Source organism: Rosa rugosa, chromosome 4 (genome assembly GCF_958449725.1).
Source record: "Rosa rugosa chromosome 4, drRosRugo1.1, whole genome shotgun sequence".
NCBI classification, from domain to species: domain Eukaryota; kingdom Viridiplantae; phylum Streptophyta; class Magnoliopsida; order Rosales; family Rosaceae; genus Rosa; species Rosa rugosa.
This window is the reverse complement of record NC_084823.1, coordinates 51,261,076-51,275,992: the sequence shown is the minus strand read 5'-3', so window position 1 is coordinate 51,275,992 and position 14,917 is coordinate 51,261,076. Positions and strand designations below refer to the sequence as shown.

The window sequence follows — 14,917 nt, the reverse complement described above, 5'->3', positions numbered from 1 at the left end:
AATATATCAATTTCATGGACTGCGTATTCATCCTTACATACCATCAACTCACTAACATTATAGTTAGTGATATTATGATGAAAGACATTGATTGTGTTTAAGTGACCTAAATCGAGAGTCACGACAAAAAGAGAAATAATAATTATCTAATCCACCTCATAAAAGAAAGACAAATATAGTAATTTATGGTTATATGACATATTTGATCAAGAGTGTGGTTCAATACTGAATTCGATACAAATTGTGCATAATAGTCTTAAGTTTATAAAAAAAAAAAAGCTCAAATGAGTTATTAAATCAACCTTAGTTAAAAATGCGGTCATTTTTGACCAAATTGGGTCAGTTGTACTAGAGGTTCTACATTATAATTTTATTTTTATTATAAAAAAAAAATATATATATATATATTGAATCAACCCTTAGTGCCATTATAATTTTGAAATAAAGATTGTGCCTAGTACCCTCACCCTTGAGGGTTGTTCAGTTTTGCAACTCACAATCATCGATTGACAAGCAAAATATTTCTGCATTTATAGTTGCATTACTTAATCTCATTGTATCTACGATTCATAACAAAATATACATAGTAATTTATTTTCTCCACATAGCTTTCGGAATCTTAATCCAAATGTCAACATTAGTGTGCTTTCATTAGTTTTAAACTCCAACGTTAAATTTAAAACACAGAATCTTGGTTTTTATGTATAAGAGCAAGAGTCAGTTTCAAAACTATCCAAAACAATGTTTTATTAGGGTTCTTCCTCCATTATCTTTTTCCAAAAAAAGCCGTCCCATTTAATCCAAACAAACCAGAAATTAAATTTAAAAAAATAAAACCACCCAGAAATTACGCACCCTAAAAAATTCATAGATTCATGGTTGTCAGCAAAGAAAAGCAAAGCAACAAGAAAGTAAGTGAAACGCGTACTTTGCAGTTTGCCGTTTCTTCTTGTGTCTTTTACGCCAAGCAAGTCAGTTTCAGACTTTAGAAACCGAGGAAAAGTACCAGTTGCATTGTCACGGGTTTCTTCTTCCTCATTCAGACTGTGAATTTTGTCTTTTACTGGGAGGTTAGATTTTTCATTTTTTTTTTACCCAAAGTGGTAAAAAAGCGAGCTCCTGGGTATTATGTGAAATGTCATTGTTGTCTAAAAGCGTGATTACTTGAAAAAGAGTAAAGCCCGGAGAAAACAATGGATTTTCTTCATTAATTTCATGACGTTGGAAATTTATTTTTGTCAGTATTTATTGATTCTGAAATTCGGTTAAAGCAGTGGACACATTAACTTCGTACCCAAAAAGAAATAACCCTTTTTCTTTTTTCTTTTTCATATGTTCTTTACTAGAAATGACGTTTATTACTAGCATTAGGGGTATACATGTAAATATGAATATCTTTTGTACTTTTACGGTTTTACCATTTTAGCCACCTCGGTCCATGTGTGTTCAGTGTTTTAGATAATTTGATCCTTATAGTTATTGTTATTAGTTAACGTGGTACTTTTCATCAAGTGATGTTAAATCATATATGATTTTATGGCTTATCCTTAAGTCAATTTAGCGCATACAAGTTTTATCGTTTTAGTCAATTTGATCTACATGTTTTACTTAAATTATCTGATCGTTACTCTTATCTTTATTTCATTAATAAGTATCTCCTCAATCAATGCTAAATGACGTATGTGCATGATTTTATAATTTGCTTCTTACATGTGTTTTATATTTTGTTCCATTGCGCCTTTTTAGACAGTTTGATCTTTTTATAATTATTGTTGTTAGTTGATATGATACTTTATGTCAGGTGATCTTAAATCATATATGCACTGATTTAAAGGCTTACTCCTTTTAACGCATACAAGTTTTGTCGTTTTTGCCAATTTGATCTATGTGTTTTAGTAAGAGGATTCGTTCATTACTGTTATATTTTATTCCATTAATAAGGATCGTTTCATCAATCAATGCTAATTACACACGTGCAAATTTACAGTTCACTCCTTACGTCATTTTACTACACGTGTTTTATATTTTAACTTATTTTGCCTTTTTAGACAGTATGATCATTATAGTTATTGTTTTTAATTAGTACAGTACATTCTTTATGGTATTTTATGTCAGTTGATGTTAAATCACACACGTACAAAATTACTTAGTTCACTCCTCAAGTAAATAACATACACATAATTTGTCGTTTTAGGCAATTTGATGCACATGTTTTACATACTTAGATCATTTGACTGTTACACTTATCTTCAATCATTAATAAAGTCCGTTTCGTTGACATACACTAAATAATGCTTGTGTAAGATTACATAGTTTGTTTAGGCCTTTTTACTACACGTGCATGTTTTACAGACTATTTGACCTTGATATCTCTATTCGTTAAGATTCTATAGTTCGCTTTTTATGCCAATTTAGTGCACCAGTTTTATTTAGACCATTTGACCTTTCTACTTATCTACATTTAGTAATAAGGTCCGTTTGACTTATGCTAAATAATGCATATACAATATCGTACAATGCATTAATAAGGTCCATTTCATTGATTTATGCTAAATAATGTATATACAAGATCGTGCAATTCACTTTTTACGCTAATTTACTGCACGTGTTTTATTTTAATTTTATTTTTACCTTATTTTGCCTCTATGATCTTCATTACTATATATAATTATGTATCGTCAATGAAATTTTTTAAAAGCTTCTATTTTATTGCTAATTGAGTATTTATTAGTGTTCGTTCAGGGCAGAAGACCAACGTGTTTGTTGGGGGTGACGTCTTTATTCATTGGTGAGTAATATAAGGCCGTGGAGGGTAGGAAATCTAGGTTTATCATTTAGCAAAATATGACATCATGAAGTTGCACCAAAAAAATATGACATCATAAAGCAGGCCGGTCAATTTGTCTCAATCCGTGTCAGAACTACTCAGGATTAGGATTAAACTCTGATGAGTTGGAGACGGGGGCTGTCTGGGTATTTCAGATAATACAACGCAATAAATGAGAAAATCCCGAAAAGGAAAACCTTTTCCGTTGGGCATTTTGACATCACAATGGTATTTTGGGTAATTACGAGCAAAAACGGAGGGTATAAGATAAAGCCCATTGCTGGCTTCAGCTCGTCATCGTCTACTATATAATGTGAAACTCCGAAGCTATAACGAAATCTCTGTGTGCCTCTCTCTCTCTAAGACTCTGTCGCCTCCGTGATCCGCCGCTCAACGACGCATTTGCCCCGAACCGAGGATCCGAAATCCACTTGGATTAGATCCGAACCAGGAACCGACAGCCCGGCCCACCGGATCCGATCCTGCTTGGTACTCCTTCCTTCTCACATTTCTAGATCTCTTTCCTCTCTTCTCTCTCTCTCTCTGTCTATCTTCTCCGATCACTCATCGGATTGTTGTTGTTTCCGCTACACAATTGCGAAGCCTTTGACTGGAAAACTCGTTTGCTCCGGCGACGTGTTCTTGATTGCGAATAGTGTCGTATTGAGCATGTCATTGTCGTATTGATTGCATGCAATTTGGATCTGGATGTTGATGATTTGATAGCTGTGAGATTGTTGGTGATGTTTGTTATATAGATTGTATTGTGGTGGAGATAGTGATTGTGTGAATTTTTTTTTTTTTTGTTGGTGTAGATCTCTATCAATATTATACGAAGCTGTTGAGATGGCATCGTCAACAGCTGGGACCACGGGATGGCTGAGAGGCAGAGTCAAGGCCGTTACGTCCGGCGATTGCCTGGTCATCATGGCCCTCACCTCGAGCAAGCCCGGACCACCACCTGAGAAAACCATCACTCTCTCCTCGCTTATGGCTCCCAAGCTGGTAACAATTCCTTGCTTTCTTGAGCAATTTCGGTTTTCTGTAATCTCTTGATGGCTGTGATTATTGTAAAATTATTGTTCTCTGATTCAAAGGATTACGATTGCGTGTACTGTGGCTTTGAATTGCTCCATTATTTCTGCATTGATAGCGTGTGGTTTGGTTGCTGAGATTTGTGATGTGTTGTTATTGCTAGGCCCGTAGGGGTGGCATTGATGAGCCATTTGCATGGGAGAGCAGAGAGTTCCTGAGGAAGCTCTGCATAGGAAAGGTACTTTTTTATCATCCACTTGTCTTTTGCTTTACTATGATCATATCTTTTGCTTTACTATGATCATATTCATTCGACTGTGATAAGCCTAATGCATCTAACTCTCTGTATTCTTCCAACAGGAGGTGACTTTCAAGACGGACTATACTGTATCATCCATAGGTCGGGATTTTGGCTCTGTTTTCCTTGGTGACAAAAATGTTGCCATGCTTGTTGTTTCACAGGGCTGGGCAAAGGTGTGTTGGTCATTTTATTTCTTAAGTTAGGTGTTGCTAAGTTTTTATGTAATGTTTTCCTTTTGTCCGAGTATGAACTGAATCTTGTGCAGGTTCGGGAGCAACCTAGTCAACCGAAACAGGGACAACAGAAAATAGAAGCCAGTCCTTTCATTGCAGAACTGCTCCAACTTGAAGAGCAGGCAAAGACCCAGGGCCTTGGTCGCTGGAGCAAGGTTTTCATTTATTAACACATTTACATTTTAGTATACATAATTTGGAAGTTAAAATTTGTGATGAAAATGACAGCAAAAGCATGAACATTGTGTTCTGAATTGCAGGTTCCAGGTGCTGCTGAGGCATCCATTAGGAATCTACCTCCCTCTGCTATTGGTGATCCTAGCAAATTAGACGCCATGAGTCTGTTAAATGCAAACAAGGGCAAGCCCATGGAAGCCATTGTTGAGCAGGTTCGTGATGGCAGTACAATTCGGGTCTACTTGCTTCCCGAGTTTCAGTTCGTCCAAGTATTTGTAGCAGGAATTCAGGTTTGCATTTAATATGGAGAAGTCTGCAGAAATTTTGGTTTTTATCTTTGTTTTTCTAATATTATTATGAATATATAACATATATATGTATTTTTTTTTCCAAACAGGCCCCGTCAGTGGGAAAGAGACCTTTTACAACAGAAATTGTCCCTGAGCCAGAAATTCCTTCAGATAAAACAAATGGAGATATCTCTGCTGAACCTCGAGCCCCTCTTACTTCTGCACAAAGGATTGCAGCTTCAGCAGTATCACCCAATGAAACTGTTCCGGATCCATTTGCACTGGAAGCTAAATACTTTACTGAAATTCGTGTGTTGAATAGAGACGTAAGCAGATTCCTGCTCAAGTATATATTTTTGCATTGTTTATTTCAGTTTCTGAATATTGTGCTGGATTTATAGGTTCGCATTGTTCTGGAAGGCGTTGACAAATTCAGCAATTTGATTGGGTCAGTATATTACCCTGATGGGGACTCTGCAAAAGATTTGGCTCTGGAGCTTGTAGAACATGTAAGAACATAAACTGTATAGTGATATTTCACATCAGCAATGATTAATTTGTACGCATTACTGGAATTTTGCAACATGCTTGCTTTCAATCGTTGGTGTAGCTTCTCGCATGCTTTAGTTTTAGCTCGTAAAACTTTTATAGTCTCTCTCAGACCAGATAGTTAGCTTCTGTAAGTTCTCCTAGAGGCATGCTGTTAATGCTTGAACTTTTTGTTTAGGGTTATGCAAAATATGTTGAATGGAGTGCAAACATGATGGAAGAAGAACCGAAGCGGCGGCTGAAGACTGCAGAGCTTCAAGCTAAGAAAACGAAGTTGAGGCTTTGGACAAACTATATGCCTCCGGCTACAAATTCAAAGCCAATTCATAACCAGAACTTTACTGGAAAGGTAATATCATAAAGTTTATTTTGTGGAAAGTTATGTCTCCATTATGCTCTTTCAACTGCATGCTTATGATCCGTCCCTTTTTCATGTATACACGTGTAATGGATTTTTGGTTTCTTCCAGGTTGTGGAGGTTGTAAGTGGGGACTGTGTTATTGTAGCTGATGATTCTATTCCATATGGCAGTCCCCTAGCAGAGAGGAGAGTAAATCTTTCAAGTATTAGGTGTCCAAAAATGGGTAATCCTCGTAGGGAGGAAAAGCCAGCTCCATATGCCCGCGAAGCAAAGGAGTTCCTTAGAACACGCCTTATTGGACGCCAGGTATGAGAGGCAATTTGGATTTATTGTTCCTTAGTGATATAATATTAGAAATCTCAATCTTGGGAAGTAAGTTCTAACATTTCTATTTTGTATGTTTTTGCAGGTCAGTGTCCAAATGGAGTACTCGAGAAAGATCAGCCCGGCAGATGGAGCTGCAGTTGCTAATGGACCTACAGATTCCAGGATAATGGATTTTGGATCAGTCTTCCTTGCAGCCCCTAGTAAAGCTGAGGGAGATGATGCAGCAACACCTGCTTCATCAGCCAGCCAGCAGGCTGGGGTGAATGTTGCTGAGCTCGTGGTTGCACGTGGCTTTGGCAGTGTTATCAGGCATCGGGATTTTGAGGAGAGATCAAGCTATTATGATGCTCTTCTTTCAGCGGAATCACGTGCTACCGCTGGCAAGAAAGGAATGCATTCTTCCAAGGAACCCCCAGTCATGCACATAACAGACCTGACAACGGTGAGAAATACAATATAATTGTTAAATGGAATCAATGTTTTCCATGTAATTTACCATACATCTCTTGGTCGTTCTGTTATTGATGTCTCTCTCTGTCAGGCATCGGCTAAGAAAGCCAGAGATTTCTTGCCATTTTTACATCGAAGTAGGAGAATCCCTGCTGTTGTGGAATATGTGCTCAGTGGTCATCGTTTTAAACTATTGGTTCCCAAGGAAACATGTAGCATTGCTTTCTCGTTCTCTGGTGTTAGATGTCCTGGTCGTGATGAGCCATATTCGGACGAAGCAATTGCACTAATGAGGCGAAGAATAATGCAGAGAGATGTCGAGGTGAGTCTTATTTAGCATTCATATCATGGCTTTCCTCTTTTTTGTGCTTGCTTTCTGATATTGTTATCTCTATGCAGATTGAAGTGGAGACTGTTGATAGAACTGGAACTTTCTTGGGATCTCTATGGGAATCAAGGACTAACATGGCAATTGCCCTCGTTGAAGCTGGCCTTGCAAAGTATACTTCCTTTGCTGGCAGTGACAGGATCCCAGATGCCCACCTGCTTGAACAAGCTGAGAAAAATGCAAAAAAGCAGAAACTGAAAGTATGTGAACCAGCAAATTTGTTTATTATTATTTTTTAAATAGGGATAGACTTACTCTATAAAGCTCTCCTCCTGTTTATGATGCTGATATACGTTTTGTTGCAGATTTGGGAGAAATATGTTGAAGGAGAGGAAGTTCCAAATGGTGTACCAACTGACACCAAACAGAAAGAAGTGCTAAAGGTATGGGATTGCTCCAAGTTTAACACACATTTCACATTTTTCCCCGTGGTGTAAAGTGTTCAATATAATCGAATCATCTGTTCTGTTCTGTATTTTCAGGTAGTGGTTACAGAAGTTTTGGAGGGCGGTAAATTTTATGTTCAGACAGTTGCGGACCAGAATATATCTTCTATTCAGCAACAGCTTGCTTCATTGAATCTTCAAGAAGCTCCCTTAATTGGTGCTTTTAATCCAAAGAAGGGTGACATTGTCCTTGCTCAATTTAGTGCAGATAATTCCTGGAACCGGGCAATGGTGAGTCAAAATTACTAATATCAATCTTCGTTTTCAGTTGTAATCAAAATTTGATTTTTGATTTCAAATCTTATGAGCTGTACATCTGTTCTTTCCTGTTCTGTTTCTCTATTTTCAAAACATTGATCCATTTTTAAGCATCTTTTATATATATTTAACATGTAACAAATTATCCCTAAAAATTATTTTCAGTCTTTATAGGGAAAGTTAAGATTTTTATTTTTAACGGTAATTAGACTTAAATCTCTCATTTATTCTCTTAGTAGAATCTTGCTTTTCAAAAATATTTCTGATATGTGTTTTCTTTGGACCGAGTCTTATAAGTTTTTATTTTGATATGCAAAGATTGCCAATGCTCCTCGAGGACCTGTGGAATCCTCTAAAGACAAGTTTGAAGTGTTCTACATAGATTATGGTAATCAAGAGGTTGTCCCTTACAGTTCGTTACGGCCTCTTGATACTTCTGTTTCCTCGACACCTGGTCTTGCCCAACTTTGCAGCCTTGCATATCTTAAGGTCCCCACCTTGACGCAGGACCATGGTGAAGAAGCAGCAGAATTTTTAAGTGAGTACACATTATCCAAAGAGTTTTCGGCCATGATTGAGGAAAGGGATTTCTCAGGAGGCAAAGTTAAAGGCCAGGGAACTGGACCGGTTCTTTTGGTAACTCTTGTTGCTGCTAATGAAGAGATCAGTATAAATGCTGCCATGCTCCAGGTATGAATTTTTAGCCCTCTTTTCTAGTTTGTGGAACATTTAAAGCTTCTCTTATGTTCTTTTTGTTCCACGATTCCTAGTATATTGTTGTAATACATCATATGCACATCATCATAAAAAGAACAGATAAAAACATCTGTAAAAGGAAATATTCTATCTCACTTGATGAAGATTTAGGAGCCTAATGTGGTATCCTTGTGATTGTGTTGGATGCTATCTTTACCATCATCATATGTAAAAACCAAAGGAATGTTTAAGATGTAATTTGGGAACTTGACACATTATGCTCAAGATGTCTTGTTATTTTTCTTTTGTTGCAGAGTCCTTAGTTATAATATCGCACTGCCTTCCTCTCTGATCTGGCTCATTCTCAGTCATTTAGTATCCTCATTATATATCCATTTAAGTTCTCTTGAATGTTCTACAGTATCTCAATTTTTTTTCTTCTTCAAATTGTGTAATTTGCAGGAGGGACTTGCTAGGCTAGAGAAAAAGAAGAAATTTGACACCAAGGATCGAAAAGCGGCACTCGACAACTTGGAAAAGTTCCAGGAAGAAGCACAGGTTAATCGACGGGGGAAGTGGCAATATGGACATTATGATTCCGAGGAAGAGGAGATTGTTCCTCCTGTTAAAAAGGGTGCTGGCAAGCGATGAACATAGAATACTAGTGGTGAAAAACCAAGTTACAGGCAACCCTGTCGTCTAAGATGAGTTAAGTTATACAGCTTTTAGAGCAAGAAAAAAAAAAGAAAAAAAGAAAAAGAAAAATGTTGCAGGTAGACTTTGCTTAAGTTTTGTTTTCAGTATGCGGATTGTGTTTTTCTTTTAGATGAGGAAACTATTATTTCCATACATTTCCAATAAGGTGAACTCTCCCCATGTATGTGTTAAGTCTCCTTTTTGAGACCAGCATAGACAATTTTGTCTGTCGAACAAAAGGTTAAGGTTCTGTGCTACTACATTCATATATGAAATGCGGTAGGCTTGTTCCAATCTCCATACAAATCTGAAAGTAGAATATTGATACAGTCCAGATGATTTTGAACTGTGATCAATGAGACACCTGAACTAGAGCCCCAAATCTCAATCTTTACTGATGCTTTATTTTGGGTAGTCTACTTAGTAAAAAGGAGTGTAGCCATATAAAGAAAATTGTAAACCATTGTCGTTAAAGAGCACGGCCAAAGTCGCTTTTCCAAACAGCTTGATCCAATCTTTTTAGTAGAATCATAAGGTGAAGAATTTCGCATCTCTATTTGTTCACACAATTGTGAGATTTGTTCCTATGAAGCTAGGACGGACAAAAGTAGGACTGCTTTGGTGCTTTGGGTGTATTCATGAAAAGAAAATTAGAGTTGGTAGATGACACCAATGGTCATCTGATGTATTGTAGAACTTTCGAGACGATGTTTAATTCTTGTAAAAAGAACCCAAAAGTTGAACAAATATTATGTTCATACATACATAATACCCCATAATGACTCCCAAGTTATTAGTAATCTTTTAACTCATTTCTTCATAACAAATTGCCCTGTATTAGTCAAAGTCTCAATTTGCAGTTTCTAGTCTAATTTGGAACAAAATCTGTATGAAGGAGGAACCTTAATAGTGATCACATATAAAACACACTTGAGCAACTCATCCTAATACCATGAACAGATGCATTACAAGCAATTACTCGCCTTCACAATGAACCATACAACTGTCTACAGAACTTTTGTCGATCTACCTTACACAAATGGATCCTCGACTGAACTTTTGTCCGGTAAGAGCTTTCACACTCCACAAGCTGAATTCGTCTTTCAAATTATTGTGGTCATTTCTTTTTTTTAGCACTATAGTTGACATAATGTTGTTCATAACAAATTGGCTGGTGTTCGTGTTTGATAGAGCATTCTGATCATGGTTCGTTGGGAAGAAGAGGATTTCCCTATGCAGATTCCACTTTCCGCCACAGTTATGCAAGTGAAATTAAGGATTTCGCAAGAACGAGGAATCGCAATCCCTGCCGATAGGCAAGAGCTGAGCTTGGAAAACGGGACGTGGCTGCAAAGTGATGCAATGACTGTGCAACAATACGGCATTTCTCATGGTTCTGTCCTCACCCTCCTTCGGAAAATTGCAGTCACAATCCGGATAGCCGACCAGTATTCCTTGGCGTTGATTGTCAATGAAGAAATCACTGTGGCCACCTTGAAAGATTATCTATACGGACATGGTGTGGATATCGAAAACAAGGCACTAGAAATGAAGTACGAGGGAAATATTATTGTTCTTGATGATCGTTCGTATTTGTGGGCTGCTGGCATTGAGGAAGGCACATGTTTATCCCTGGTCTGAGCCAGAAAGAACTGAGGATCTACGGAGTGTGATATTAGATTATAAGTTGGTTTAATCAATAGTATGGTCTCTAAACATTATGAACTTGCAGTGTACTCTACAAGACTCTAATTTTCTTAGGCAATTAGTGTCATAAAGCTCTAAATATAACTTTATAAACTACAATTCATATCCCAAGTCCCAACTCTTGGAAATTGAGTCTTAAAAATAAAAAAGAACAAGAAAAATTTAAACATCATGATTTTCACCCTAACTCGTTGATTATAACACTTAGATTTTTGACTAAAATTTGCATATTCTTATTTTCTTACTAAAATATTTTCACACTTTAAATAATAATTTTCAAACACTTCTTGAACTAATACAACTCAAAAATCACAATGCAAGATTTTTTTAAAATATTTTTTCTACAATTTTTAGAAATTAGAAAATAATAAAATTCATTAGAAAAAAAAACTCATGGATGCTATATTCCCTCACTTGGAACAGTTGTAAAAATCATGGTCAATGAATGGTGAGTTTATGGTGGAAGGAAATTTCAATATTGTTGCCGAGTTCAACATGTTTGACATGCCATCACATTCCATGAGTGCCTTATGATTCCTCCCAAGCCAAACCATACAAATTCTCATATTTCATAATCTCAATTGTTTATCAAATATGTTGTGGACGGGTAGGAATAACAATGGCACCAAGAAGGAATTCAATTGTGAATGGAGAAAACTAGGTTCTAGGGTTTCAAATGGATTTCGTTCTGCTCAACACCTTCATGTCTCAGAAACTAATTTACTTGCATTCTGGGTTGAAAAAGGGAGGAAGAATCAGACTATCACAGCACCAAATTCTGGCCATCCATAATAAACTTCTAAACGGTACATAAGAATCAAAGTATCAAACTGTCAAAGTAAATGTTTACTTGGTCACTCGAAAGGAACTATAACAGCTTAATAGAAATGTCATTTACACTCCTGATGCATATTACTGTCTCAACACAAGGCTAAAAACAAAGAAAAAAAATACCAACAGCCAAGAATGACCTACAAAAACAGCTAGGCTCAAAATTTCATGATAGTCATCAAAGTGAAGAGTGCGATGTAATCAGTAGTAGCTAGGCTTTTCCTCTCTTCTCACTCAGTTTTCACGTCTGGGTCCTGTCCTCCGACGAGGAGCAGCACCAGTTTCCTTCTCGTTCTCACCTGACGAACCTTCCTTCTCACCTGAAGAACCTTCCTTCTCACTCTCCTCTTCTTTCTTCTCCACACCACTTCCAGAAGCCTCAGTGGCTACGGTGGGTTTCTTCTCAACCTTTGTCTGCACAAGACAAAGCAACATTTAACAACAGCAACAACATTTAACAAAAGCAAACCATAAGAAGAAAGAGGCTGGCTCTTTTAAGGTGATTTGGGACTCACGGGTTTCTTCCCACCGAAAAGGAACATGAAAAGTGCTGTTAAGATGATCACAGCAATGGAGCCGATGACACCAAGTGTGATATTAGGTTGTTCCTCTGCCTTCTCAATGAGATCCTGCAGAAGAAGCTTGGATATTAGACTGCAATCCACAAATTCATCATAAAAATGGATTGAAGAACGATAGACTGATAACTTACAATTATCTTAGACTTGTAGGCAGCTAAGAAGGGAACATCTGCAACCTTGTATAGAATTTCAAATATCTTCTTCTGCAGGAGTTGAAAATTATATGTTACTTACTGTACAAAGCAACTACAATATCATTTGGCATAAAAAACAATGTTTCACCGAAAAGCTAAATTGCAAAACCATGTACCTGGACGTTGGCTAATAGACCTTCTGAACTAGGAACATCTTCCTCGGCCTTCTCTTTCTCCTTCTCAACTTCAAATTTTGGTTTCCACTGGGTCTCTCGGTATGATTGTGCAACTTTCTCATCTTTTGTTATCAAAATGTTGTCAAACAATATACCATCTTGCATGGTCCAGATCTCAATACCAACAGCAGCAATGGGCTCGAAGTTAGGTTTCTCGAGCTCAAAGTAACTGGGGTTAGGAATCTCCTGAGGCTTCCAAATACCCTTGTAACTGGGGTTATCGATGAGTGGTGCATGCCATTTTCCCTTGTAAGCTGGATTCCTCTTCATTGGCCTCTTCCATTCACCACAACCAGGGGCAGTCACACACTTGGGGTTGTCAATCTTAGGGGCCTCCCACTCACCATCCTCCTCGTCATCCCAATCCTCTGGCTTTGTGGCTTCAGGATCATCTACCTCCTCAGGCTCATCATCCAACCATCCTTCAGGTTTCTCTGCTTCCTCGTCTTCAATTTCCATGGGTGCATCCTCATCCCAATCATCAGGTTTAACTGCATTAGGATCCGGAATTTTGGCTCTCTCATCCCAATCCTCAGGCTTCTTATCTTCTGGATCAGGAATTGTCTTGGCAGGGATCAGTGGAGGCATAAAATCATCAGTTGATAAAAAGTTGGCCTTCTTCTTCTCCTCTCCATCAACCAGAATTATCAACTCGTTATCAGGTTTGATAATGGCAGTGTATACATGAGAAAGTTTGTCAGTTGGAACAGAGGGTGGGGTGGTAAGATGGTGTTCAACATACTCTCCACTCTTGGGATTCTTATGCTTGAAAATGAAGTGAACCTTGTTTGTAAGCCCACATTTGTCGGGTCCAAACATGATAGAATAAGGAGACTCATTGTCAAATATCTTAGGTTCCCATCCAGCCTCCTGGGGTCGAAGGTATTTCAGATAGGCGCCACCACATTCAAGCCCATTCTGGAGACGAGTCTCAAATTGAAGGACAACAGTCCCATCCTTGAGGCTCACAGGCTCATCAAGCTCCTTAACTATTGCATACTTCTTGGCCTTCTCACTCACAAGAAGCCCAAAATCCTCATGGCCCTCACTCTTTGAGTGCTTCCAAACACCTAAACAAAAATAATAAAAAAACATAAATACTCAATCACGAGAGTTACAACATTCAGATTAAATATAAGGCAGCATGAGATATCAGATTCCAACATAGGTTCACAGTCTGCAAAAGAACACTACAACAGACGGAAAACAATATTCCAGACCAACACTATCGGATCAGAAAACGTTCCACCATACAAGAACCAATTATTCTTCTCATAGTTCGACATGAAATTTCTGTTGCTACATCTATATAAAATCAGACAGACAAGACAACCATTTAAGAGCATATCCAGTGTGACATATTTCATACGACGTAAGTATATAACAGTCACACAGGGCATGCGATCAGGTTCAAGCAATGACCAAAACTCCCAATGCTTCATCAAACAAGTATTAACCTACTTCTACATCGAGTTGTTGCACTCCATTACTGCTGGTCAGACTGTGGATCACTCTAATCAAAACAGCTTGATCTCTCACAACAATACCTAATAGCTCATACCTAAATCGAACTAATAAATAACTCCGCCAGTAAACAAATAGTTACAAGTTTCTATCTTAAACGTTTTTCAAAGCCGTCTACACACACTTAAAAAGCTGTTTGAGTTCGATATCCACAAAACCTCTAATATCATTCAGATCAATCATACAACGATCCAACAGAAATCTAAATCACCGATCTTTAAACTGTAACAAACACTGACCTTGATATTCATCTTTGCCGGACACGGTCCAACGCCCTTCAAATGATTCGTCGAACGAATCGTAAAAGACCTAGAAACCAAAACCGTAACGAAATCCATAAGCAAACTGAGATTGAATCTGAGAAACTACAAATCAATCGGAACAATTACGAAGAAAAAGATTCAAGGTAGCGGATTATTGATTACCGTATCGTCGGAAGCAGAAAGCTGCTGAATAGAGAAGCAGGCAAAGAGCACGAACAGCACCGAAACGACGCCGGAGCGAATCCCAGCCATCTCTTTCGAATTCCTTAAGGGACTCTCTCTCTCTCTCTCTCCTGTATTTCTCTCTCTTTCTATTTCTTTCTGTGAGATCCAATGGGTCAGTTCTACATATAGATCTGTAACAACACTGCTTTCGACTAGCTTCCGCCAATCATATTATGCGCCACGTTCAGCGGACCAATGGCGTGACGCCACGTCATAAACTTGACGCATCGTTTTTTTTTTTTCCTTATTACTGTTCTTTCACCGTGTTGGACCGGCCTAAAGCCCAATTGACTATCGGGTCGGCCGTTGATTATTGGTTTTCTTTTTACGGGGAAACTTCTATTTATATAATCATCTTCATTTTCAGACCAAAGAAAAGAAA

At 37.8% G+C, this 14,917-nt stretch overlaps 2 protein-coding genes across 2 annotated transcripts; one reads left to right on the top strand and one right to left on the bottom strand.

Annotated features, from left to right (window-relative positions):
• Window positions 1–3,156: 3,156 nt before the first annotated feature.
• Window positions 3,157–9,328, top strand: LOC133742382 (ribonuclease TUDOR 1). Its single transcript, XM_062170040.1, has 17 exons — window positions 3,157–3,316; window positions 3,643–3,832; window positions 4,026–4,100; window positions 4,223–4,336; window positions 4,429–4,551; window positions 4,657–4,863; window positions 4,971–5,189; window positions 5,265–5,372; window positions 5,591–5,761; window positions 5,882–6,079; window positions 6,183–6,542; window positions 6,642–6,872; window positions 6,950–7,138; window positions 7,244–7,321; window positions 7,421–7,615; window positions 7,961–8,332; window positions 8,801–9,328. The coding sequence occupies exons 2-17, from the start codon at window positions 3,674–3,676 to the stop codon at window positions 8,987–8,989; spliced, it is 2,988 nt and encodes a 995-aa protein (XP_062026024.1). The 5' UTR covers window positions 3,157–3,316; window positions 3,643–3,673; the 3' UTR covers window positions 8,990–9,328.
• Window positions 9,329–11,504: 2,176 nt separating this feature from the next.
• LOC133742701 (calnexin homolog) lies at window positions 11,505–14,642 on the bottom strand. The gene is made up of 6 exons (XM_062170384.1): window positions 14,473–14,642; window positions 14,287–14,356; window positions 12,464–13,593; window positions 12,285–12,356; window positions 12,088–12,201; window positions 11,505–11,986 (listed from the first exon to the last, which is right to left on the bottom strand). Exons 1-6 carry the CDS (start codon window positions 14,560–14,562, stop codon window positions 11,807–11,809), a joined length of 1,656 nt encoding a protein of 551 aa, XP_062026368.1. The 5' UTR covers window positions 14,563–14,642; the 3' UTR covers window positions 11,505–11,806.
• Between the last annotated feature and the right edge of the window lie 275 nt (window positions 14,643–14,917).

What these genes read in the sequence shown, in the direction of transcription:
- LOC133742382 (XM_062170040.1), top strand. Translation starts at nt 3,674, where the DNA reads ATGGCATCGTCAACAGCTGGGACCACGGGATGGCTGAGAGGCAGAGTC. An exon ending in TATTTGTAGCAGGAATTCAG is followed by an intron (nt 4,864 to 4,970) that starts GTTTGCATTTAA and finishes TTTTCCAAACAG; the next exon opens with GCCCCGTCAGTGGGAAAGAG. An exon ending in CAAAAAAGCAGAAACTGAAA is followed by an intron (nt 7,139 to 7,243) that starts GTATGTGAACCA and finishes GTTTTGTTGCAG; the next exon opens with ATTTGGGAGAAATATGTTGA.
- LOC133742701 (XM_062170384.1), bottom strand. Translation starts at nt 14,562, where the DNA reads ATGGCTGGGATTCGCTCCGGCGTCGTTTCGGTGCTGTTCGTGCTCTTT. An exon ending in TTTCTGCTTCCGACGATACG is followed by an intron (nt 14,357 to 14,472) that starts GTAATCAATAAT and finishes TTTGGTTTCTAG; the next exon opens with GTCTTTTACGATTCGTTCGA. An exon ending in CGGCAAAGATGAATATCAAG is followed by an intron (nt 13,594 to 14,286) that starts GTCAGTGTTTGT and finishes ATTTTTGTTTAG; the next exon opens with GTGTTTGGAAGCACTCAAAG.